Source organism: Dermacentor albipictus, unplaced genomic scaffold (assembly GCF_038994185.2).
Source record: "Dermacentor albipictus isolate Rhodes 1998 colony unplaced genomic scaffold, USDA_Dalb.pri_finalv2 scaffold_23, whole genome shotgun sequence".
In the NCBI taxonomy this organism is placed as follows: Eukaryota; Metazoa; Arthropoda; class Arachnida; order Ixodida; family Ixodidae; genus Dermacentor; species Dermacentor albipictus.
The window spans coordinates 1,608,100-1,633,924 of record NW_027225577.1 but is presented as its reverse complement, the minus strand read 5'-3'; the positions used below and the strand labels follow the sequence as shown (position 1 = coordinate 1,633,924).

The 25,825-nt window shown below is 45.1% G+C and overlaps 4 protein-coding genes across 6 annotated transcripts in view; 2 read left to right on the top strand and 2 right to left on the bottom strand.

Annotated features, from left to right (window-relative positions):
* Positions 1-7,409, top strand: part of LOC135898895 (nucleolar protein dao-5-like) — a 56,941-nt gene extending 49,532 nt beyond the window's left edge. For both annotated transcript variants that reach the window (XM_065428099.2, XM_065428100.2), the window contains exons 15-16: positions 582-702; positions 7,287-7,409. In XM_065428099.2, coding sequence (XP_065284171.1) covers positions 582-686 — 105 coding nt within the window. In that variant the 3' untranslated portion in view covers positions 687-702; positions 7,287-7,409. The remainder of the gene's footprint in view (positions 1-581; positions 703-7,286) is intronic.
* On the bottom strand, positions 7,328-11,756 carry LOC135898899 (meiotic recombination protein REC114-like). The gene is made up of 5 exons (XM_065428114.2): positions 11,573-11,756; positions 11,428-11,514; positions 9,692-9,775; positions 9,500-9,625; positions 7,328-7,766 (listed from the first exon to the last, which is right to left on the bottom strand). Exons 1-5 carry the CDS (start codon positions 11,696-11,698, stop codon positions 7,599-7,601), a joined length of 591 nt encoding a protein of 196 aa, XP_065284186.1. The 5' UTR covers positions 11,699-11,756; the 3' UTR covers positions 7,328-7,598.
* Positions 11,757-17,762: 6,006 nt separating this feature from the next.
* LOC135898902 (diuretic hormone class 2-like) overlaps positions 17,763-25,825 on the top strand; it is a 375,756-nt gene continuing 367,693 nt past the window's right edge. The window contains exon 1 of one of the 2 annotated variants that reach the window (XM_070529526.1): positions 17,763-18,122. In XM_070529526.1, the coding sequence (XP_070385627.1) occupies positions 18,065-18,122 (58 nt within the window). In that variant the 5' untranslated portion in view covers positions 17,763-18,064. The remainder of the gene's footprint in view (positions 18,123-25,825) is intronic. The other variant, XM_070529528.1, reaches the window with a different exon arrangement.
* The window catches only part of LOC139046647 (uncharacterized), a 99,378-nt gene continuing 95,486 nt past the window's right edge, over positions 21,934-25,825 (bottom strand). Inside the window, exons 4-6 of the mRNA XM_070529530.1 lie at positions 24,355-24,474; positions 22,467-22,824; positions 21,934-22,149 (exon numbers count right to left, since the gene is read on the bottom strand). Of these exons, the coding sequence (XP_070385631.1) occupies positions 22,734-22,824; positions 24,355-24,474 (211 nt within the window). The 3' untranslated portion in view covers positions 21,934-22,149; positions 22,467-22,733. The remainder of the gene's footprint in view (positions 22,150-22,466; positions 22,825-24,354; positions 24,475-25,825) is intronic.

Here is a 25,825-nt window from a genome sequence, read left to right as displayed (position 1 = left end):
CTTCAGATGGACCCAGGGAGCACCCTGGGAACGGGTTACATACAAGTTTGCTACCATCGTGTGCTCTATTTGCTAACTACTAAATACAAAATGGCGACCAATAAAGAAGAAGAGAACGGACGACCGTGAAGGAGGGGAAAAGGAGGGGAGAAGTTGGGGTTTGCTGGGAGATAACGAAACATAGAATGACATTAATTCACGGCAGTATGGTATACACCGCTGTGAAGCCACACTGCTGTGAAGCCACACTTCGAGATGGAATTTGCATATACCACCACACCCCGACTGTGCTGTTACATTTTAAGATGTTTTGGTGCTAGTTATTCACAATAATCTGATTTGTGTTTCGATTTTTCGTGGAAGTAATGTCCACTTCCTTGAATAAGCCAGCTCAAAAACTAAAATTATGCTATGTGCCACGGGTGATATTTAAGTACTCTGTAAAGCCTAAATATGATCACCCCGTATAAGTAGCTGCAGACTTTGAATGAAAAAGCAGAAGAGATAATAGTATTGTTTGACTGACATGTTTTATAAGGCAAACACGTTTGTTTTCACACGGAAATGTTCTTTTTGTACAGACAAAGGTGTCCTCTGGACTGACTCTCCGCAAGAAAAACATCCCAACGCTCCTTCAGAAGTGGGAGAAGATTAAGGAAGAACAGAAACGAGGCATGTCAAGCTGACAAGGGGAACATGAAAGTAAGACTTCAGTGTGCTACGCATTCACGTTACGGTGATTCTTGCTTGTTGATCTATCATACCTGTATGTATGCTTGCTCTCGTGTAAGGACTGCACTTTGAAGCTCATAACCTTAGAAAAAAAGAGAAATGTTTGACGTAAAGGCTTTTGCGATGCTGCTTGCAGCACAGCAAGCTAAGTCCAGTGGCGTTGATGCTGAAAGCTGTGAAAGATCACGAAAGAAAGTATCTTGCACTGTGTCACTGCATACTCTATGTAGCATGGAGCCGGCTAAAGGGCAATACACGATGTGTCAGTTAGCAGCTGCAAGCCTGGCTTTTGTATGCAACACCTGCACTAAAGATTTTTACAAAGAAAAAAAAATTCAGGTATTATGTGAGTAAATAAATAGGTTGAGGATGTTTCATGGACACTTACTGAAATGAATGAATGAATGAAAGGGAGCAATTGTTATTCACTTGAATACAAAGGAAGCCCATTCGTATTATTGAAAAAAAAAAGCTTTGCAGTTGAAGGAAAGAATTTATCCTGGTTCGGGACACGAACACCATGTCACCATCATTTTTCCGAGGCTGTCGCTCTGCCAATTGAGCTAACCAGGAAGCTAGCAGATGCTAGGGCAAGAACAAAATAATTGGCAACTGGAGGGTGGGTGACTGTTTCCCCTTTCATAAATATTGTTTAACTCTGTGCATTATGAAAATTTGCCTTCCGACTGATAGCATCTGCATACTGATAAAAAAAAAAAGCCTGACCAGGTTCCACATAGTAGACTACCTAATTTAAAAATTCAGGTTTGTCTGGTAACCAAACTCTGGGGCAATCAACTGGCTGGAGCAGTTGCCCTGCCAAGTGAGCTAACCAGAAGTTTCACTTTCACTTTATTACCTTAAAGGCCCCACTGTGGAGGTGTTACGTAAGGGGTGGGTACACCCCTTATGGGTACAAGGGTATACGGGTACAAAAAGAAAACACATTGACCGTTCAGGAGGAGTAGTGAGCTTTTACAGCATCAATGAAGGCGTGTGGGTTGGTGATGGCCACGATGACGTAGGGAAGGCCATTCCAGTCTACAGTGGTGCATGGAAAAAAGGAGGACGAAAAGGTGACAGTATGGGTTTGGGGGCAAGCAATACTTAGGGAATGTCCTGTACGAAGTGATATGCGAGCTGGTGGTAAGATGTAAGGTATCTGATTGAGTGAAATATGATATATCTTGTGAATTAGGGATAGTCTAGCGATGCGATGGCGATGGTAGGGGTGGGTGGGGGGGGGGCAGACCTGTTTCTGCCTTTAATGAAGATATGCCTATATTGTCAGGGTGTCTACCAACCGGGAAAACCGGGAATTCTCAGAGATTTTGAGTAGTCTGGAAAAACTCGGGGAAAACTCGGTGAATTTGTGCTTCTATCAGGGAAAATTAGCTGTAATTCTTTTAGAGGGTCAAAAGTCGCGCTAATGCTGGCTCGAGAAACAGACAGGACTCGTAACGAATCGTCGTCGGCTGGAGGAGTTGCCAGTGTACAATCAACGACCGACTTTCCGGATTCCCGATAACTCGGACGGCTTCGCGGCACCACCACGTACCCCAAAGAGTCAATGTATCATAACGTCTGAAATTTCAGACGCAAGAACTCTTCGCCGTCCGATTTTCTAAACGTTTTGCGTGATCGCAGGTGCGAGACGGCATTAATGAAAACCACCACTGCTGCTATTTTGATTACCTCGCCGCCTTGAACCGGTGCTCTCGCACGCAGATCCGCTGGCAGCCGTAGCCACCACTGCGGCAACGCTAGGCCTAGCTGCTTCCACGTTCGATGTTAAGCGTCTTGTCGTTCGGTGCCGTGTTTCTTCATTTCTCCGCTGACAGCAATAATTTTGTCTTCGAAGCTCGGAAAGCACGGCGCATTGCATAATGCTCTTTCCCGAAAGTCAGCTTCGCCTCATTACAGTCGTGTAACGCGGTGAAGCGTAACAAGCGTAGGAAGGGGCAATTGTTGCGGGACACTGTATGTATTCCTTAATTTTGCACGTGTGCACCCGCCCTCACCTGTCACAGTAGGAGCACCGATATGCCTAATAAGTGCACTGACAGGCATTCGGAGCTTTTTCAGACGTACATGTGCCGATTTTAGCCCTTAAGGGCAGTAAAAGACGTGAATTTATTTTTTCGGACTGCCTGATTTTTCGGAAGTTTTCGCGTCCCCTAGGGGGTCCGAAAAATTGGACGTTGACTATAAATTGACCAAGAGTATTCTTCAAATGGTCCGTGGGGTGAACGCGCGGCGAAAGGAGGACGAGAACAGAAAGGATCGACGCACTGAGAAATGAACGGGGAATTAAGTATGCGACCGCTTCTTTGAAGGAGCCTGCGCTCAAAAAACAAGTTGTTGGCTGATGCTGAGATGCAGGTGTCCCTCATCCAAACCAAAATAAACTCTTTAAAGCAGTGAAACACAACACTGAGGCATCTTGCACGAGCTGAGAGTATGTCAGGACAGTTGCATGACACTGAGCATGCTATCAGTTGATAGAAATAGCTCATATTCGAAAATATTTGCTTCTGTATGCATCTCCTTTTTATTTGTACTAGAGAATGTCCAACTCGATTTTGAAAATTTTTTCGAAGACATTTTATTTGCTGTGCATTTTAATAACCCCTCCCCTATATTCTTTTTTTGAATAACATAAACACTACTTTTTGGTATTCAAATTGGATTAAGTCGGTTTTCTTTAAAATTTTTTTCATATGCTTACTAGAGAGTGACAGCATAGGGCGATATGGTTTCTGCGCGACTTGACATAAAACAGTTCTGCGTCACTCAGGGAATTTTGCAAAAGCACTCAGGGAAAACCTGGAAAACTCAGGGAATTTGGAAATGTCAACTTGGTAGACACCCTGATTGTATGAATATGATGAGTGGATGAACCTAGTCGCACGATTCTGCATAATCTCTAGTGCATTTATAAGATAAACTTGATTAGGGTTGCAAATTGCTGACGCATATTCAAGTTTAGGGCGAATTAAGGACTTGTATGGCAGCCATTGCTGAGTTTAGCACAGAGGCAAAGTAACTGACAGCTCTAAATGCATAAAGCTGGGACAGTGTAGCCATGTATAGCAGCATGCCTGCTGACTGTGAAACATGCATGTGTGTTTCTTTTATTGCATAATAAAGATGCTTATCAGATAAATGACTGTGCTTTCATGCAAGTATTGCATCAAAAACTTAAAAGGCGACTCTGTTCATGATTGTCTAGTTGTTGTTGAGCTGTGTATTGGTCTTGTAGCAGTGGTCGTGACACAAAGTTCGAGAGAGCAATAACTATTGTTTACAGTCTGCGTATCAAGGTATTACATTTAGCGTGCTAGCCAGGGTTCTGCCAGAGTCCTTCCATTTTTTTTTCTGGTCACGAAATTGCCGCCTCAGTTTCATATAGAGCCAGCGCCCGCCACTAGAGGCGCAACCGTGCATGAGAGGGCATGCGAACGCCGCTACCGCTGTGGTTGTGTGTGGGGCAGTCTCGGTATTCTAGCTTTCTCAACTTCCTCAACCTAGCTCTAGTTTCACGTAACTATTTTTAACATTGAATATGCTTAAATTACTGCCTGAGCGCGTCTTCTGCCATGATATGAGCGCCTGGGACGAAAAAAAAAAGCCGCTCATAACATGGAGCTTGCGGTGGTCTCAGATAAAAATAAATAAATAAATAAATAAAAAATCTGGGATTTTAAGAGCCAAAACCACTATACGATTATGAGGCATTCCGTAGTGGGGGACTCAGGATTAATTTCGACCACCTGGGATCCTTTAAAGTGCACCTGAATTTAAATAAACGTAAATAAACGTCTGAATGAGATTTAGGTAGGATTAATGCAAGACAAACTTCGCTACTAAATGTCTTTAAATGCACCTAAAGGTCTGCAAAGCGATGCCATTTCTGAATGAGATTTAGGTAGGAGTAATGCAAAACAAACTTCGCTACTAAATGTCTTTAAAATGCACCTGAATTTAAATAAACTGGTGTTTTGCCTTTCGCCCCCGTCGAAATGCGTCCACTGTACACGGCCGTCTGGTCTCGGTTCACATTTCTACATCAACGCCGTTCGCCTCAGCACTTTGGTGGTCTCCGCTTTTTAATATTTGCCTGAGATTAAACTCCGCGCCTTCGCAACAAAGCGCCAGTGGTCCCACTTTTCACCAGATGCAAACATATGGGCTGTTGCACCACCGCTTACCAGTAAGTGAGCGCCAACTCCCCGTTGCGCATAGCGCGAGATTGTTCGCCGAGCACAGCTGTTCACTTTCTGTTTAACTGTGGCAGAGGACTCTGACTGTGGGCAGTATCTTATAAGAAGATCAAAAGAATGAAATTGTTATTGCAAAGGGCTGCTACCGTAGAATACTTAATGACAAAGAAAAGGAAATTGAGCTGCTCTATGCGCCTAAGATTTCTCTGCAAAGCGATGCCATTTCTGAATGAGATTTAGGTAGGATTTATGCAAGACAAACTTCGCTACTAAATGTCTTCGATGCGGCTTTTAGCAACGGATTGAGGCAAACGTAAAGTGTTAGGACCTACGCAGTTGAAACTAGCTGTATTGTAATTAGGCAATTGCCTTAGCAAACAGTCGTTTAGAAGCGTCAGTAAGCCCAGCACTTATTCACGCTGCTCGTGGTTTCGACGCAGAAATGGCGAGACTAGGTATTTTGGTTCTTAATGCGCAACTATTTACAATATGTTAAAAACTTTATAATTCGATTAAGAAAAGAAATGGAACGTGTTGGTGCAAAAACAACATACAAGCATGATCATTCATTTATCATTAAAATAAACGGACAGAAATACAGACAGCACAGAGGCATCCGGTCACGAATGGTCCACCATTCACTATGCAAGAAGTTTGTTAAAAGCATGACACTGATATAAATAAGCGTAAAGAAATAACATCAAACGTGAGAGATATGCATTGGGGGGCAGGAAACAAACACGAGCTAACGAATGGCAATAAATACAGAATGCATAATCGATTGTTTCTATCAACAAGAAAGTATAAAGCATTTCATAACACATGGCAAAACAACTCTCAAACGAACACAAGTAGCCGCATCACAAATACAGCAATTTTTTTTTTAATGGCTTGTTAAAGATACCACCATTCTACTTCTTCAGCTGTTACTTGCAACACGTGTTCAGCATCGTTGTCCCACCCCGCCACTTCAACTAAACAGCCCAGCACTCGAAAAATTGCACAGCACATGCACAGAACGCACCCGATCACTCGGTTCGCCTCGCACCTACTCGCACTGCGCACGCGTTTCGGTACGCGAACGATGCCCTCTGTGGCACAGTAGCGCCGCGTCGTGGCACCTTTGGGCAGTATATGAACCTCTCCCATAGCGTGACGGCGGAGTTTCGTGACCAGAAAAACATGGAAGGACTCTGGTTCTGCCTATGGTGATCAGCGGGGGCAAATGCTGCTCGCTGCTTCAATTTGCTGCCCACCACTTTGAGGTGTGACATGGCATTTAGAATGGCCTGTTTAGTCGAAATTTCCAGGGTTCCTCTTCTTTCTTGTTGTTTTAAGTGGTTCTTAGGTGTTCTTTTCATCACATGAGGTAATATTTACAAAGAAATGTGAAATATAACCTGAGGAAAATCTCGATTTTCTAGTGCGCTTTGTGCAAATCTGGTTTTGGGGGAGCTGCCACCGCACTGCGAATCACGCAGCTTTCCCTTGAGGTAATGCCACCATCTTGATGCTGTCGTAAAGAGCTGGACTGCAGCATGCCTACTAATCAGATGGTTTTGGCATCTAAAACCTTAGAATTTAATTTAGCTCTCTCCCCCACCTTAAATGGGGAAGGAGAGTACACTGGCGCATAGACAACGTAAGGTAACGGAAGTCAAATTGTTGAAAAATAAAGAGGAAAGAAATTGCAGCACTGGCAAAGCATTGGCTCAAGAGAAATTCCTTGTTCGACTGCTGTTGGTCACTTCAAACTTCAGTATTCCTGTGAACTTCTGTCTTGTTTGGTGATGCACAGTGGCACTTTTGCATCACGTGCATGCTCTGTGGTGCACAAAATACTCGGGGATTCCTGTGAAATGCAGCATTGCCCCTCGAAATGCACTATGCAACAAGAAAAGTGAGAGAAAGGAAAGGGGGCAGGAGCAGGTGTTCCGACAGAAAAACAGGAAGTGGGCCATTGGCTCCACTATGGGAAAGGTCAAAAGGAATGCCCCTAGCAGGCATTGATCGAGGAAACTGGAGAGAGCCTCTGCTATGAGGAGGGTAGTTCACCTCCTCACACCATTTTACTACATTCCAGTTGCTTCTGTCTTGGCTATTACTAAACATCGCTGTAGAATGGTCCCTGAACAACGATTAACAAGTCCCAGTGTAACCAACTTTTGAACGGGGCTAAATGATGAGCACCTTTAAGCACATTTCTAATTTTGAGTTTCATTTGACCTTATGTAGTGTTACAATGTGTGCGCATTGAAATATTATACATTTAGCATGCAGTTTGCTGACTTGAACTTTCTGCTTGTTTCTTTTTTTTTTTTCTTATCACAGCAATGTGAAAGTTGGCAGCCATCGCAGAAGAGATCGACACCTCGGTTGCATGAATTTTTATTCATGCTTGTACATATAACTCATTGTACAAAGAACATAATAAAGTATGAAACATTGCATTTACACAGTGTGGTAGTATTTTACTCATTGTTAACGTCATAAAAAAATTGGACCTTTAGAAGCTCAGTGCAAGACACTTTGAGTACTAGTACTGTACTTGCCCTGCACATACATACTGTTCACATTCAGAACATTCTTTGACCTACAAAAACCTGTCTGCAAGCTGCAGTTCTTCATGTATAATGTGGTGGTTTATGGCTTACTTAGCAGGCTTTGCAAGGTTTCATCTACTTGCTTAACAAAGTTTGGGAACGAAGGATCTTGTAGGCAGGACTTGACGATTTCACGGAGTACTTCAGGTGATTCAAACTGTTGCTTGAAAAAATCAGTTGAGTTGATGCCCGTGTTCCTCGTAGCTGCCTATACAAGGACAAAAAAGCAGATAAGTCTTGCATGCATAAGCATCCCTGCCTCTCAGTAATAATGGAACATAAAAAATATTGGTAATGGTGCCTTTTTGTCCCACAGAAGTGGGATAAGAATAATTGGGATTGAAAAGAGAAAATATGAATAAAACTACTAGGTTCTCTCTTTTGCAACATACTTTGTCGAGTGCCTCAGCGTGACCTTAAATTTCACAAACTGAGAAAAAAAAAATGTCCGCTGTAGTTATAAGCAGCTAATGCTGGCAGTGCAAAAGCACGCTACTAATCAGTCTGTCTGTTGAACTGCCTAACTCTTCAATAGCACATTGTTTCGACATGTGATTGTATGTGCAAACAATAGCCAATATGTTGGACAAAAATTCAGAGTTCATACACCTCCCTGAAATCATTGAATCTGGAGATTCAAGGGCCCTCAACACTTGAAAATAAATCTGCTCCTTGAATTCTTTGAGAACTGGTGCTGGTGGTGACCTTTAAACATTCAAACTCTACATCAGGGTACTGCCATGTACACTGTCCATCAGAAAACGATTGCAGCTATTTTCTTTTCACTGTCGCTAAGTGATGCAATGTGGCATTTCCACAACCACTGACGACAGGCTCGTTTTAATTACCATTTACGCTGTGGAGCCAGCTGAACCAGATCAAGCAGCCAAGCTGTACCACTATTTTTGTTGTGTTGCTAGTTGGTTCACACTGCAGCCATCGTAGCTCCGTTTATGCCCCTTAGGTTGTAGAAATGCTTGGCAGAAAGCAAGTTTCAGTCATTCAGCTTTAATGTGACGAGTATCTGTGGCTGATGACACTGCTAGCCGTCATGCTAGAAGGCAACTGACATCATTACAATGGGAAAGTCAACTATGAAAAGCCATGTGAAGAGCTTGAAGCTTGAGTCTGATTGGGCAGCTGCTTAGCTGCAATTCCTTGCAGCTAAGCAATTTCACTTTTTCCTAGTGTATGTGTACAAATTAGGTTTTTTTCTCTTCCTTGAATCTTTGCCTTTGGAATCCTTCAAATTCTTCAATTTTTAGTTGAATGTTCTGTACGAAACCTGAGAATGTATTATAATACATAATTGCAAATATTTTCCATGTATACTAGCATGCTTTTAGCGCATGAACAAATTTCCTGTTCTTGCATAGCAAGGTAATTGATGAAGACCTGCTGACATTAAAGAGATCTACAAACTTTCTCATTCACTTTATGTAAAAATGGAGCAAATCTGTTAGTTGTGGGGGATAAGTTCTCAAGGTCTCCCTTGCACCAAAATTTTGCCTTTTATTTTTTGTTTTGAAACACTGATCATGCAACCACACATTTTTATAATGAATCAGAGTTACAACCTAGGGCTTTAGACCAGTGACTTAGCCAAAAATTTTTTTTGGCAGGGGGGGGGGGTGGGGCATGCACTGGACCCGGGACAATGAAGAGGGGTTGGGGTGGGTGCACATGCCCAGTAGGCAACACTGGCTAGGCTAAACAGCTAAATACATCAGCTAAATACAGAGAACATTGAAAAGCATGCACTGTTGCTCTAAGAGCAATGTGAAATGCACAGTGAGAAATTCTTGCTTATTTCAATTATTTCATGCCATGTAGTCCACATAGTCAATGCAAGGTATGCTTGGCACAAACCTACAGGAAAGCAAAACTAAGTGACACTTGAAGTAGAGAAGAAAGGAAAGGAGAGAGAAATTCTCTGCTTACAATTTCAGATCGTTCATGAAATGGAAAGTATTGTGACAGCAAGTCTGTGCAAAGCTGACACTGCTCCACTCCAGTCTTGTCGGCAAACCTGTCAAACTCCACTCTGAACCTCCGTTCGTTGTTGCCCTACAAAATTCAAATGTATGTATCTTAACAGATAGAGCTGAGCTCTGTGAAATTCAAGTCGCTTACATGAAAGCGAGACAGAAGCAGGATGCTGTCACCCTTCATGACTCCGCGGACCCAGTCCTTTGAGTTTAGCAAAAATACACATTCCTGGAAAAGATTGAGAGTAAATAGCTCACTGGGAATAATTTAGGGGGCTGGGGGAAAAAAGGAAAGTTTTAATTTCTTTAATGTGTTGCCTCATTGGTTGAAGTGGGAAATAATAAGCAATATTTTTGGAGTGTTTTTAGTAAACACAGGCATTTCTTGATAACATTTTTACAACCTTTGCTGGTATTTGCTTAAATAGGTGCATACCATTTTTGCTTGTGTAGGGCCATTTCTTGCATTTATTGCTTGGGAAACAGGTGTGATCTCACAGAGAAGGCTAATGAGAAGGCAGGATGGTTTACGTAAGTATGTGCCGTGTTGTTCCATGAGTGTGGAAGGAACATGTTGGCAGATTTGTCGTTCCAGAATGCCCGAGGTGTGGCATGCGCGACCATTCATTGGCTGAAGGCAGAATTTTGGGCTGACTTGGGCTATTCGGGTCCAAAAAATCGGACACCAGTAATGAAACTGCATGCACAGAAAAAATTCAAGAACGCTAATGCCTGCGGTAGCAGGCGCAGCAAATCTGTATAAACTACCATTCAGGACCATCGGCTTCAAATTATATCGGCACCATTATCGTTGGATCCTGGATTTCATAAAATGTACGATAGAAAATTGGTCTGTATGTACATAGTTCTAGAGCAGTAGTCTGAGAAGGAAGACAAACAGGCCTATGACTGATGCCTGGTGCCTACGGGGTTGCTGAGCGACAGAAGCGCATACAAATGGTACCTTTGACTGGTTCCTCTGCGCTCTAACATTTTGCAGCGATGCGGAACTCTCTTGAGATAGGAGCCACAGAAAGCTTTTGTCGGATTTCGGTCGGTCTCCCAGGTTGAAGGTGGGAGTCTCCGAGCCCTCCGAGCTGGAGAGCGGCGCTCTGAACGAACCATGCTATTGTGTTCCGAGCGCTTTCTTTCGATTAGCCGAATGTAAACAGCACCGCGATAGCGCTCTAGAACGCTCTCAAGAGACCTGGGGTGCGATCGGAGATCGTTGTTCGAAACGTGCATTCAGTGTCGCCTCACGCGATTCGCCTAGGCCGCGCCGAGTCGTCAGCCACGCACCGAGACGACTCGGCGTGGCCTAAGCCAATCGCGTGAGACAAAACTGAACACAAAGTGAACGCGCGTTTCGAACGATAGCTGATCGCGCCCCTGTACGAAAGAGGCTGTAAGACGTATTAATTACACTCATTTAAAATTCAAGCGTTGTGCGTAAGTGAAACCAGTGAGAAGCTCATGCACGGAAAAACTGCTGTCGCACTGTTGACTCTGTCGCTCTTTGGTGTAGATAAGTGCGGGCAAACTGAAAGGTAATCGCACTACGCACATGCTGAAAATTCTTCTGAGCAGCGTTGGCACGAGGCAGGGCTGCATCTCCATCAATCACTTTCGGGGATACTTTATACCCCTGTAATGCCCACCTCGATGCCTTCGTGTACCAACCGATAAATGCGACATGAAAATATAATGTCGATTGGAGGGATGTATTTCATTTCTTAAATTTCGTCACGTTCACAATCCGCTGCGTGGCTTTGCCTATCAACGTGCCGGTCAAATGACCTCACCGAGAGTGATCGGTCAAGAATAGGACCGTAGGTTCAGTTTCTCACGCGAAAGTACCACCTTATGATGCAAGTAACTTACGTGACTGATAGATCCTTGGTTGACAACCATCATGTCCGTATCCGTAATGTATAGGAAGAGCGGATCGTTAGTAGTGCTGACAATCACCTGCGGGGAAAACGACTTGCAAATTCCTCGAGTGTGCTAAAAAGGACGCGTCCCATACCTTCCAAGTACCCTTGTCACTCGGAGGGCCTTCTTTCTCGTTCGGTACGTAAGCAGCGTATCTTCGAAGGGGGAATTTGCGAACGATTTGCAGTGAGCATTGAAACGACTGCGAATGTCCCGCCATGATTGCTTTCGGACGTTTGTGCGCTGTGCGTTTATGGCAGAGGCTGTCTGAAATAGATATGTTCGCTGCGCCCTCTGTTGCAATGTGTGGCAGTCACAAAGGCTAAAGCGCGGTCTCCGAGATGGCACACACTACGTAAAAACAGTTGCACATTTTGGGGTGTATATTTGCCACACAACAATAGTCGTCATCTGTCTTACCCGCATTTCCTTTCTTTAACGCTGCGAGCCTGGTACCATGCCGTATACTTCCAACTCACGAACGGCATGCGCGTTATCGGCATGACAGAGCATTCTCGATAGGAAAGTAACGAGCGCGGAGTTTTCAAGAAAGGAAATGTGGGCAAGACAGATGACCGTTGTGTGGCAGATATACACCCCAAAGGGTGCAAACTTTTTACACTCAATATTAGAAAAATTTACACCCTTTTGGGGCGTATCTTGTCCCACAACGATAATCGTCATCCGTGCTGCCCGGGTTTCCTTTCTTTAACGCTGCGTGCCCGGTACTTTCCAGTCACGAACGGCATGCGCCTTATCAGTGTGACGCAGCATTCTCGACAGGAAAGTAGCGAGCGCCGAGTTTTCAGGAAAGGAAACGCAAGCGAGGCAGATGACGATTATTGTTGTGGGACAAATATACACCCCAAAGGGTGCAACCGTTTTAAGAGTGCTCTTAAAACGATTGCACCCTTTCGGGTGTATATTTGTCCCACAGCAATAATCGTCACCTGCCTTGCTTGCGTTTCCTTTCTTGAGAACTCGGCGCTCGCTTCTTTCCTGTCGAGAATGCTGTGTCACACTGATAACGCGCAAGCCGTTCGTGACTGGGAAGTACCGCGGGCTCGCAGCGTTAAAGAAAGGAAACGCGGGCTAGACAGATGACGATTATCGTTGTGGGTCAAGATAAGCCCCAAAGGGTGTAATGTTTTTTAAGAGAATAGTAAGTAAATATTCGTATTGTGATTTCCTTTTATCATGTTTGTGATGAAGTTCCTCTGTGCGGACACGCTGGGATTATTTTCTGCCTAATCGCTGACGGGTTGACATTGACTCACAGTGGAGGAAAAGAACTAGGAAGCTTACCAGCAAGTATGCGGCCTGTATGGTGGGCAACACAGCAACAAAGAACGTCAAGCGAAAAGTCAGATTGGCTGAGATAATCTCATGGGTGGCGTCAGTGTAAAAGAAACCTGCCATGAGTAACTGAAGAGGGAAAAAAAACGAAATCAGGAAAGAAACAACTTATGATAACTCAAAGGGACGCTCATTACTTTTAGAAACGAGATCAGGATGCCTCAGAACAGGCACCTATAAAGCGAGATATAAGAAGGAAGAAGAAGCATGTGGCTTGCTGGGGTAAAGCTAGGGAAACAATGGAGCATGTTTTATTAGAATGTGAAGATATCTGCCCAGCGGTCGGTTTAGGAATCACTGGCCTCCTTGAAGCCCTTGGGTTCAGTGAGAGCAGGGGGGAAGTAAACGTGTCCGCAACAGAGATTAGTAAGAGGCGATAGGAAGATTTGTGGAAGTAAGGAATCGACAAACATCGGAGGCGTACAAAAACAAAGTTCACAATTGGGGCTCAGAAACTTTGGTTATGGGAATTCATCATGGTAGTTTTTCCTTTTTTTTTCTAACATAGGTAGCACATTAAGCAATACGATAACCAGAGCTTGGTGGCGCAACCAACCGCCCCGTTCAGAAGGGGGTGCTCGACCATTTGCATCCCTAGTAAAGATAAGACAGTTCGCAAACATACACCTTGGATGACACGCGATGTTATTCATATTAAACGCAAGTTAAAAGGTTAAAAAAGCGTGGGAATCTTGTTAAAATGAAAGAGGCGCAGAACTTTCTCAAACAGAAGGTGACTGCTGCAAAGAGCTACTATTATAACAACTCTCTGCCTAACTTTATTTAAAATGATCCTACAAAATTCTGGAACCATATGAAGGAAAAAAAGAAACCGATTTCACAGATAATAATTGAGGGCACATCAATAAATAATGACGAAGACATAGCACAGCATATTAATGAGTACTTTCAAAGTGTCTTTGCAGTGTCAGATGGTTGCATTACTATGCTTCCAATGAAACAGGTATTTGATGTGGATTCTATTTCTCATGCTGGAATTGTCAACATGTTGGTAAACCTGAAAACCAAAGCTTCTTGTGGCCCTGACGAAATCCCAAACATATTTCTAAAACGTTATCCTGAACTTATTGCCAGTTTTCTTGTGCGATATTTTTCTGCTTCTGTGCTGTCGGCACAACTGCACGATGAATGGAGATCGAGTGGCCCGAGTTGTTCCAATATTTAAAAAAAAGGGGGGATCGATTAAGATTACAAAATTATCGTGCAATTTCTCTGACATTACAATGCTGCAAGCTCTCGAAGCACATCGTGGAAAACTATATAAAATAATTCTTCGCTGAAAACACTGTGCTCACGGAGTTTCAGCATGGCTTCAGAAAGGGTTATTCGACTGTAACACAATTGGTATCAGTGATTCATTCGTTTGCTTTATCGCTAGACAATAATGGCCAAATGGATGTAATATTTTTAGATTTCAGAAAAGCCTTCGATAAGGTTCCACACGACCAATTAATCTTCAAACTTAGAATTATTGGCATATCTGACATTTTCATAAACTGGATTATTGCTTACCTGAGCAAACGCACTCAGTACGTTACAGTTGGTGAACATAGCTAGGCCACTCTCCCAGTCACATCAGGGGTGCCCCAAGGTAGTGTCTTGGGGCCTTTACTGTTTCTAATGTATATAAATGACATCGTTAAAACCATAACTCCTGATGCGCAAATTAGTCTGTTTGCCGATGATTGTATTTTGTACAGTGATATAACTTCTCAGAATAATCTGACAAGGTATAATCGTTACCGTGAATCGTAAATAATCGTTACCATTTATTTCACGAATGTTTCGTATGTCGGCGCCACCGAGTCTTGCAGCCGTTTTGAACATGTGAACCATGTTGCAGCTCATATTGCACGCGGCTACATGTATACACACGTAATCGAGGCGCGTCTCATTGTTTTTGTTAGTTTACTTGCTTGGTAATAGGCAAACCAAAGCTGTTGCACGAGGATGTGATAAACTCGTGCTGTTCAGAGCCCGGCGCGTTTACGTCATATTTGAATGTAGAGTTGAACATCTTTGTCGCACAAACGTGCACGTCATAGTTCCTTTGTTTTATCCTTCACTGAAAAAAAATCTAGAATATTATTAATAAAAGCCTGTACTTCCCCTCGTGGTTGCTGAGTGGCTATGGTGCTGGGTTGCCGAGTACGAGGTCGCGGGATCGAATCCCGGCCACGGCGGCCGCATTTCGATGGGGGCGAAATGCGAAAACACCCGTGTACGTATATTTAGGTGCACGTTAAAGAACCCCAGGTGGTCGAAGTTTCCGGAGTCATCCACTACGGCGTGCCTCATAATCAGACAGTGGTTCTGGCACGTAAAACCCCATAATTTAATTTTTTAAAAGCCTGTACTTGCCATCTAATGTATAGTTCAACATATACGACTCACAGACACTGTTTGTTGCGTACTCCAGGGTAGCGTATCGTACTGCTGCCGAGAAGTAGCGACCTCTGCCTATCGAAGCTCGACCGACGTTACTTATTGAGTAGCGTGGCGTTGTCGGCGGGCTGCAGGCATCCGATAGACCATGGCGACCAAGCAAGGGCGAGACGATTTCTAGTGCGAAACTTGCACAGTTTATTCAAAAGTTGGTGAAAGAAAATGAGAAGAGCATGAAGTGTTTAAACGTACATTTCGGAGCCCCTCAAATAGGCTCTCTACAATCGTGGGCGGGATCTTGCTTCCGTCGACGTCACGTGACCGGCACAGAAAGAGGGCCCCTCCTCCTCTGGTTATACCGAGCCTGCTACAAGGAAAAGGTGGTCCCGCCTCCTGGAATTATAGACGCCTGTCCGTCTCTTCTGCGCGTTGCGGGTTCGTGGAAGTTCTCCTCTAGCTCCAATTCGAGAAAAGGGTCTCTCTAACCTCGCACACCCACACACACACACACACAAAAGAGGCCTGTACACTGCGGGGCTTCCGGCAGACAGACAGACACTCGAAATGGTCATGGCGAATTAGAAAGTCACGCTTCTTTTCGACGAGGTCTGCTGGAAGAAGATCGGGTGAGAGAAAGTTCTTTCTGCACGTGCTTCGGGACGCCAACAATAGCAGGCGAAGTCACGCCTCATTTCGACGAGGCAGGGTGAGATGGTCGGTTGAAATTTTTTTCAACACGTGGTGCCAGACGCCAACCCTAACAGTGCACGTTAAAGAACCCCAGGTGGTCGAAGTTTCCGGAGTCATCCACTACGGCGTGCCTCATAATCAGAAAGTGGTTTTGCCACGCAAAGCCCCATAATTTAATTTTTTTAAAGCCTATACTTGCCATCTAATGTATAGTTCAACATATACGACTCACAGACACTGTAAGAGTCATGCGTGAGTCTCACGTGGCCAAAGTGAGTCGGAGTGCGGGCTTGAGTGAGTCGAAGCTTGGATGTGAACTGGAGTCGGAGTGAGTCCAAGTGAATCGGAGCTTGTGCGAACCTGACTCATTCCAATCATTCTCGAGTCCACGATACCAGAAGCATAGATTAGTCCATACAATCCTGAGCAAATCTGACTCCGCGTACCACAAGCAGGATCCGAACCTGCCCAATGCGAAACAAAAGCCTAAACGAGGCTACGTCAAGAAATGACTGGTGTCCAGCAAACTGACAACCCTGTGTGCACGCGAGGTAACAACGGGTTCCCGCCACCATCGTGAAGCAATCGTGTAGCGCATGCGAGTCGTATATGGCGTGATAATTATGGATTGAGCGTGGGAGGCGCGTAGAAACTGTTCGTGGACCACGCGCCCTCGGCTGCGTGTTTCGTTGAGCTTGCTGTGGGTTTCTGACATACATAACGCGTTCGTCGCATAGCATAGCCCTGCAAACGCGCAAGCTTCGTACCCCGCAACGAAATGGGGTGAATATATTCACATGCCTGTGCCTGCACGACGAACAAAGCGAAAGCGGCGACATAGTGATCGAGGCCTCGATAGGCGATAAAACATGACATCAACCGACACTAAAAAAAAGGAGGTGAAGGGACCAAGAATTGTGGCATGCGGCTTGCTACGTTATCTTTCATTGTACACCCCCCGTGGTTGCTTAGTGGCTATGGTGTCGGGCTGCGAAGCACGAGGTCGCGGGATCGAATCCCGGCCACGGCGGCCGTATTTTGATGTGGGCGAAATGCGAAAACAGCAGTGGTGTTTAGATTGAAACACCATAATTTTTTCCTAATCTTCTATTGTACATGTTTATAGCGATCGCGCGTGGTTATCTAGCTCGGCCATACAATCGCTTTAGATTGTCGCAATCTCCGTTGCCTGGTATCTTACGGTCGGATCAAGAAATGTGACTGTGTCGTCTCATCGGCTTTAGGCGGGTGACACAGCTATATTTACGGTTGACGCCGTTACTCATGAGTATACGCAAAGCGGATACATATACTAACCAGGTGTGTGCTGTACGAATGCCTCCTATAGATGGCCCAAGGCCTGTGCACTTCGATCCATGACGTCATGCTACCTTGCCCGACTGCCATAGCATCTGATGCACACGCTTCTCAGTAAGCAGCGGTGATTTTGACGCCGCCGCTTCCGTGACGCCGGCGCTTGGCAGTGGAAATTTCGATCCAAGTAGCATGACATCGTAAAGCAAAGTGCACATGTGGGCCTGCTATCTGGGAGGCGTTGGCATGTACACGTACTTTCGTGAACAAAAGTGCCCAGGACGCGCGAGCATCGACCGAATTGCATCGCTGCGTTATTTGCCGGGCTGAGCCGCGCTATAATCTGCAGTTCGAGGCCGCCTGAAAGCGCATGCGCGGCCCATGCTTTCCGGTGGCCTCGAGCAAGAGTGTACTAGACATAGTATACACTCTATCTCGAACGTAGGTGACAGCGCTACTGTTCCCAGCAAAGTAGCGCAGCGGTGCAATTCCTGGGTACTTTTCTCCGATCGATAGCGTATCCATTTCAACATTCTGAGTGGCTGGTGAAGCGAAGATGCTGCACTGAACTGTTAAAATTAGTATGAAATATGTGGACGAGTGGTCGACACGGCCAGCCAGTGGCCGCGGTTCACAGGTCACGTCGGCGCAGTGAATGTCGTATTGAATGTCGCGATTTTATCATGTAAAAAGTGTACAAATTACTCCCGCGCCTTCACTACATATGTAGTCAAGTGCGGTTTTCGTGGCACTCCTGACACTCAAGACCTCTGGATGGTGATTGCGGGACTTCTTCCAATTCCTCAGGAAGTTGGAACTCATGACATGTAGCCACGGGAGCTCCCTTAAACAGCCCGCGGTCAGCCTGGCGGTGGCAGGTAACGTAGCCTGTATACTTTTGATTAAAAGTGTATACCTTACAGGGCCGAAACTGACCACGTAGCCACACTGCTTGCACAGCGACACACAGCACAAGGTCGGCATTTTGAATTGCAGGGGAAAACAGCACAAAACAAACAAGTGTGTGTCGAGGCAAGCTAGGTGGTGTTGGGCAAGCGGCCGCATTCATGACTAGAATTTGCAGCGCTCTTAGGTTGCAGCCATCTTTTGCGGGTGATGCGGGAACTGGCGGAACGAATGGTCTAGATAGCGCTTAGCCTTTTACTCTTTGCTTGTCATGGTTCTGTCGTCAGCTGCCCCATCATCCAACCCGCAGTCCATGCGCCGATCCCGCGGACAGATTGCGGCTAGGTTTGATATTAAGTGCTGTGAACGTGGGTGCGCGAGTAATATATTCTAGCCTAAATAATTTAGCCGGATCGACTGTATCCGTCACAACGGCGACCAAAAAACCAGCGTTGCACTATTGTAACGCTGCGTTGTCTGCTTTATGGAAGTCCCCTATACCCTACATTGTGCATGTAATTCGGTGCGCATATATCAAGAAGCATTACTGAAACAATTTAATTTTTACAGTACTTCACGGCCTTAACAGCCAGCCCTTTATCATGCACCGTGCTGCGTCTGTAGCGGGTCAACGGAAACCGCATATTTTCATGCGGTACAGGTGCATCTGGTAAGACAGCTTTAAGAGACAGATAGAGAGCGGTTTGGATCAGAGAGCAAACGGGCATCGACAATATTCTATTTGACATTAAGAAAAACAAATGGCGCTGGGCAGGTCATGTAATGCGCAGATTAGATAACCGTTGGACCATTAGGGTGACAGAATGGGTACCAAGAGAAGGGAAGCGCAGTAGAGGACGGTAGAAGACTAGGTGGTGCGACTAAATGAGGAAATTTGCGGGTGCCTCCAGGTTTCTGCCCCGTAGGTGAGTACTGGTAAAACAGCTGTTATCCCTCAAGAGAAAAGTGTATAACAGCTGTGTCTTATCAGTACTCACCTACGGGGTAGAAACCTGGAGGCTTACGAAAAGGGTTCTACTTAAATTGAGGACGACGCAACGAGCTATGGAAAGAAGAATGATGGGTGTAACGTTAAGGGGGAGCGGATAAGAAGAGAGCAGATTGGGTGAGGGAACAAACGCGAGTTAATGACATATTAGTTGAAATCAAGAAAAGGAAATGGGCATGAGCAGGGCATGTAATGAGGAGGGAAGATAACCGGTGGTCATTAAGGGTTACGGACTGGATTTCAAGAGAACGGAAGCGTAGCAGGGGGCGGCAGAAAGTTAGGTGGACGAATGAGATTAGGAAGTTTGCAGGGACGACATGGCCATAATTAGCACATGACCGGAGTAGTTGGAGAAGTATGGGAGAGGCCTTTGCTCTGCAGTGGGCGTAGCCAGGCTGATTATTATTATGATGATGATAGTTGGAATTGGTTGGCGCAGGGCAGGGGTAATTGGAGGTCGCAGGGAGAGGCCTTCGTCCTGCAGTGGACATAAAATAGGCTGATGATCATGATGCTGGTGATGATGAGTATGCCCGAATCTGAGTGAGTCTGGGCCGCCCGATTCCGTGAATTTGTATCTCGGCAATTATGTACGTGTGTCGCATGCAGTCTGCATGAGAACATGATTCCGTGTGTCTGAGTGAGCCGGAGTGAGTGCGAGTCCGTGAGCCGGTGAAATAGGGTGCAGCTCACCCCAATTTGATCTTAGTAAGTTTGATTCTCAATGTGAACTCCAGCGAGCGATTTGTAAGCGTTCCCCCCTCCCCCCCTCCAAAAAAAATCTTATAAAACTGGTGGACAGATAACCATCGTCACAATCAACATCATCATCGTTGTGATGACGTGACTGAGCTAACCTTTCTAACCTTAGCGTGAGCGTTACGAAGGCTCCAATGCCTTTATTCTCAACGGAGTGTACTGTGTCATGCTTAATTATAATAGGAATGCTCAGTTTCAAGCACTCGAAGCCAAAATTGGGGAAAGTTGGACTAAAGGCTGCCGTTAGACCACCGGATAAACGGCTCGGCCACCAAAGACTGAATGCGTACAGTTGCGTGTCATGTACAAACGTCTGATTTGAAAGGAACCAATGGAAGGAGTAACAGCGAACCTATTGGGTCATTTTCTGTCGCAGCAGGGCGCTATTGTGGAAAACTGCGTTGAAAAATTGTCATGAAGCAACGAAAGGAGACATATTTAAGTCATAGTATTATGAGATAACTTTGCAGTGATCACTGCTTGTAAGCGGTCTCAAAAAAGCGGCTTATGAGCTATTCGTCACATATTGCATTTTTGACAAATATCTTCAAGGGAAACGGCATTCCTATAAGACAAAAATTGGATTTAGAAGAAGTATTTCACACATTTTAGGGACTAGTTATCTGAATTGCATTTTCTTTTTCGTGTCGGATCACCGCTTTAAATTCCTGCAAAGCAGTCTTAATACATTTGCACAGCAACTCGCCCGACCAACGGTTTGCTTGTGCTCCAAAAAGTCTGATCATGTTGACTCGTGATGGTGATGATGATATGATGCCGATGATGATTACTCGTGGTGAAGCTTGAAATGAATGTAACCACTGGTAGCTTTGCCATCCTTGTCAAACCTGCAGTGTTTAAGCTGTCTAGTACAAGCAAAGATGTGTGCCAGGCGGTGTAGTCGCTATACCAGTACTTATGCCCAACCTTGTATTATGTTAGTTTGTAGCGCAAATACTAGGTGTGCCAGGCGGTGTAGTCGCTATACCAGTACTTATGCCCAACCTTGTATTATGTTAGTTTGTAGCGCAAATACTAGGTAAATTACAATTTTTATGGTGTGGTAGCCGTAACGAGTAGGATGCACCAATATATATATATATAGGGTGTTTCAGCGAACACTTTCAAAATATTTTAAAGGTTGCCTGTGGCAGATAGCTAAATTCTAGCTTATGAGCCGGTCTACTCGAGACGGCGGACTTGCAAAAAGAAAAAAAAAATGAGCAGAAAAGTGGACTAATTAACAAGATGTCACAAATATCTTGTTGGCTAATTATCTTATGTCCCATATTGCAATTTACAAGTTTTAGCAGTGGACTTCGCAAGGCGGATCCAATTGGAACGAATTCTCAGAACTCCGCGGCTATAATTTGTAAATTGCAATATGGGCCATACAGGCAACTTTCAAACATTTTTGAAAGTGTTCGCTGAAACACCCTGTATATATTGGTGCGTCCTACTCGTGATGGCTACCACACCAAACAATTGTAATTTACCTACTATTTGCGCTACAAACTAAAATAATAATAGTTTGGGCATAAATACTAGAATAGCGACTACACCGTGTGGCACACATTCTTGCATGTATTAGACAGCTTCAACGCTGCAGGTGCATCGAACCCCCTCGGTTACCCTCTCTTTTGTTCATATATATATGAACCAAAGAGAGGGTAACCGAGGGGGCTCAAAGAGCGGAGTACTTTAAGGCACCGCGTTTCGTTATCTCTAAAGTGCGCTAAAGGAACTTCGCTTTAGCGTTTCGTGTTGGTACAAAAGATAAAAAAAAGTACAGTTTAGTCGGTCTTGAAGCGTTTCAAAGCTCAAATCACAGCAGAAATAGAAGCGTCTGCCTCCCGTCGACTCCCTCTGACGCTGTCCCTGCTGAAAAGCCAGCCCCCATGCAAGGCCTCTGAGGCCAAGGTGCGGTTTCCTTGTTCGGTTACCTCCTTGCCCCTCGTCGGCAGGCCCACAGCAGATTCAGCCCGGAGCCAGGAAAAGACCATGGGGGAAAATAGACACTTTATTGTTTACATGGTAAACTAGTAGTATACGTTGTGGCCACGCATAGACGAAGGACGTATCGAACGCTGTTGTGCAGAGCCACTTCGGAGGAGTTGAAGCGGGCCGGTGGTCTCTGGGCGCACGTAGCACGGGGGACCATGGGGCCTTGCGGGGACCGCGGTCGAGGAAGCCGTATAGTGACTGTGGCGGCGGTCGCGGAGCACATCGAACTGAAAGGAGATGCAGCAGATGTGCGTGTGACGCTGCAGTGGACCCAAAGATCACGAGCTGCATGAAGCACGGAGATCCGTTCGACACGTTCATTGTACATTTTCCCGCAGTCGAACCCATGTATTAACTAATTATATTGTTGCTTGTTCATTAAAAGGCTGTGAGTTCGCCATAAAAAGCGAAAAGGAGAATGAGCAACTTTTCACTTCACAACCCTCGAGAGATTGGAGCGCAATTGGGGCGCAACATTTCGCTCAAGTGTATATGGCAGCCCGTACTTGAGTACTTGATTATTCATAGATGGTGTGATACTTACCATGCGGCTACGTGGAGCAGGTCTGTAGGGAAGAGTACTTTGTACAAAGAAAAAAAAAGAAAGACCAGCTGCAGGCGACGACAAGGAGGGCTTCGGGGTTGCGCGTGACATGGAATGGTTGCTTGTTAGGATGAAAATACGCGAAAGGCGCTCCCTGGGAAGAGCAGGGCTGCTGGGGCCGTATTATATAACAATGGGGATGCGGCTTGGCGAGGGAAACAGGAAACGTATGGAGACGCGGGAAGGGCTAAGGCGGCTGGTCAACGTCTAGTTAGCTGCTTGTTGGACGCTCCTGACGACCGCGTCCTGGGTGGCGTGGCTCGAAGCCGCCGGCTTGGTCGCCTTCTCTTCAACGGATCTGTGTCGATCGGAAAAACAAGAGGGGAGAGAAATATGAGTTATTTTTATAAGCGCGTGGGCGAATATTCTAAATTTCGAATACTAATAGAAAAGTGATTGCTATTTGATTCATGTTCATGTTCGATTCGAAAACTTACTACTCGAAATGGTCGAACATTCGTTTCTGTTCGAATAAACAGGATAACAACATTTATTTCTGCAGTCTCGAAGGACGAATACCGATGCAGGTGAACTCCTATAAGAACTAAAGAACTTTTGTTGCGCAGAGTCACCAGTTCCCGAGCGAACGCACGGGCCACATAACTTCTGCTAAACAAATTGCAGTCATTCAATGCGAGTACTTCACTTTTAGGCGGCATGCATACGAATTCGTTGTCTCAATCCAGCAAGGCAATTTGTTATTTCGCCAGTCTGACCACGCTTGTGTCTTCATATAGTGTAGTGTTCTGCAATGTCTGGTGCTCTATATAGTGCCACACTTCTCTCCTTAAACTCATTGCATGCACCCGGCGACGTGCTGCTCCCTTGCTTCATTTGACGTCGTCATGGCGCACCAGATAACAGAAAGACTCGCTTGTCGTTTACAAGTTACTCAGTTGAGAGGACGTCGAGCTGCGAACGGCATTATATGCGAGTATCAAATAATATAAGCACGCCTTCTTCGTTACCGGAGAAACCTCCCATAAGCTTTCTATTTGACTTCGTAGAAAATGTAAAGTATTCGATTCGATAATCTAATATATAATCGATAATTGAATAATATCATTCATAATTGAATCGAATTAACAGAGTTGGTTGTAAAGCTGTCCGATAGAGACGAGCACAAACAGCAGGAAGGATGCCTGCATGAATTGGAATCGACGACATATCTTATGACCTCTCATTCCAACGGAAAGTAATTCTTTATGTCGTTACGTGGCTAACATTGGACTGTGTCCAGAAATAAAGCTTCACAAATGTCGAAGAGAATTTACCTTTCGTAACTTGTATGCTCCGAGCATCACAATTATTTAGTAAAGTAGTTTGGAAGGCTAGCGACATCAAGTAAGATCTAGCGGCATCTAGCGACACATTTTTTTATTTAGTAAGAACACAAACATTTCTGTGGTGTATTGAATTGGCGGTTAACGTTAAACACTTACGCTCATTGCATACTAATGCTGAAATGCATACAAGGAGAGAGAGAGGATGTATAGGAAAGGCAGAATGGAAACGCATATAGAGAATGAAAAGGAACCCAGGACATCCTGATTACCCCAGTGGAAACTAGGGTAACCAATTGCAGTGGGCAAAATTGAAGGGCTTCCTCTAACGTTTCGCGACCATTGGCGGACATATCAAAGCATTCAAATACTTTTTCAACAAATGCAGTGGCAAACAAAAAAATCATGTAGTACTTCTCGAAGTTTTTCTTTTGTGCTCGAACGACTGTAGGGCAAGACAGCCCTCTCGTATAGCACATATTTGTGCGAAGTTTTATGGCCTAGGTAATAAACACCGTAGATACATTAAAACGAAGAGGACCTACCGCCTCCTTCGGCCGGGCGAGTCCCTGGACTTCCAGAACTTGTTCTCTTCGACAGCGTCCATGATGTCCTTGTAGTCGCAGCCGCGGTTCAGGCCGGCGTCGATGTGGCACGACCGCTTGCTGCGTGAGTCAAATAACCTCTTGTAATCACAGTTGACTCTGCAGGAACTGTAACGTGCACCACCGCTCTATCCCTGCGAGTGGTTCCAGTCTCAACCGATGAGTTCCAGTGAGGAAGCTTAATTGGTGCGTGAATTTGGTCGCTCATTGACTTTTACATACTTAGCGGCCGCACTAACCTCGTCGTATGCCTGAAACGGCTCACAATTTCAGTGAACTTTGCGACGTGAAGGTCGCTTTTGGCGCTCGTACTGCGCTGTCAGACTATATGCGTACTCTGCGGATATCAACGAAATGGTTGTTCGAAGCAATCATGTTGTGCGTAAATAATTTTTCTTTTTTTGTTGTTGCTACGCGTTACGCTTTTATCTATGATTTTCTTTTAAAGGGAAGAGGCAAAGTGTAGCTCTACTACTACGGCTGCTGGTCAGCCTTCAACGCCAATCATGCTCTAAGCTCACCGCTTTTTAGGAGACGGAACATTGTACCCTAATACGTTGGAGTTATCCTGATTACGCCAGTAGAAAGTTAGGTAACGAATTGCAGCGTGCAAAATTGAAGGTGTTTTTCTAACGTTTCGCAGCCATTGACTTTCAAGGATGTACTTTGAGAGGAATTCTGAGACTCCGAGAAATAACAAACGACCACGGTGTTGCTGGGTGGCGCACGCATATGTTTCAAGACGGGGAGTCACGTTGTTAAAAACTTGGCGTAATTTTGCGGACTGGCGTGCACTCTCGGTTGTTGCTCACTGGAACAAGACATCATCGCGTACTCACCACAAAGCTTTTTTTTGTGCTCTGCTACATACACCACACAGTGCAAGCCCAAACCACCACCAGTGCAGTTGACAAGACGTCGCAAGCAGTGTGCAAACATTGCGACATGTAACCGTTGCGGTGAGCGACGACACAATAAGCATGAAACCGCGGACTGCACACACTGTTATAACGTACCTTCTGTAAGTAGTAAGTTCGTCGAGGTCATCCATGTCACCTGTTAAGCACGACGGACAGACAACAAGACCCAGCGTGGTGGTGAGGCGAATGGACAGACGGCGGCTGAGAGGGGCTTCCCATTTTCTGTGGAGCTGAGACGGTTTTCACCTAGCCAATAAACTACATATCCTTGAATTGTCATTTTTTTACGCCTTTTGCTTGATAGTCAACCTATTCTTGCACGAATCATTCTTTAAACCCTTCTCACTTATGCGCACGTCCCTCATTAATTTACTGGCTCTATTCAACGCCTAAAGCTCCATGTTCCCTGCTTCGGTCAGGGTCTGGCCAGCCTATCTTTCTCTGGTTTAAAACGCACCTATCCTAGGTGCGCCAAGACAAAGTACTGTAGT

Coding starts and splice junctions, on each gene's coding strand:
- LOC135898899 (XM_065428114.2), bottom strand. CDS start 11,698: ATGGCGGGACATTCGCAGTCGTTTCAATGCTCACTGCAAATCGTTCGC. Junction 11,515..11,572: donor GTGACAAGGGTACTTGGAAG/GTATGGGACGCG, acceptor TTTTCCCCGCAG/GTGATTGTCAGCACTACTAA. Junction 7,767..9,499: donor TTCATGAACGATCTGAAATT/GTAAGCAGAGAA, acceptor GTCCTTGTATAG/GCAGCTACGAGGAACACGGG.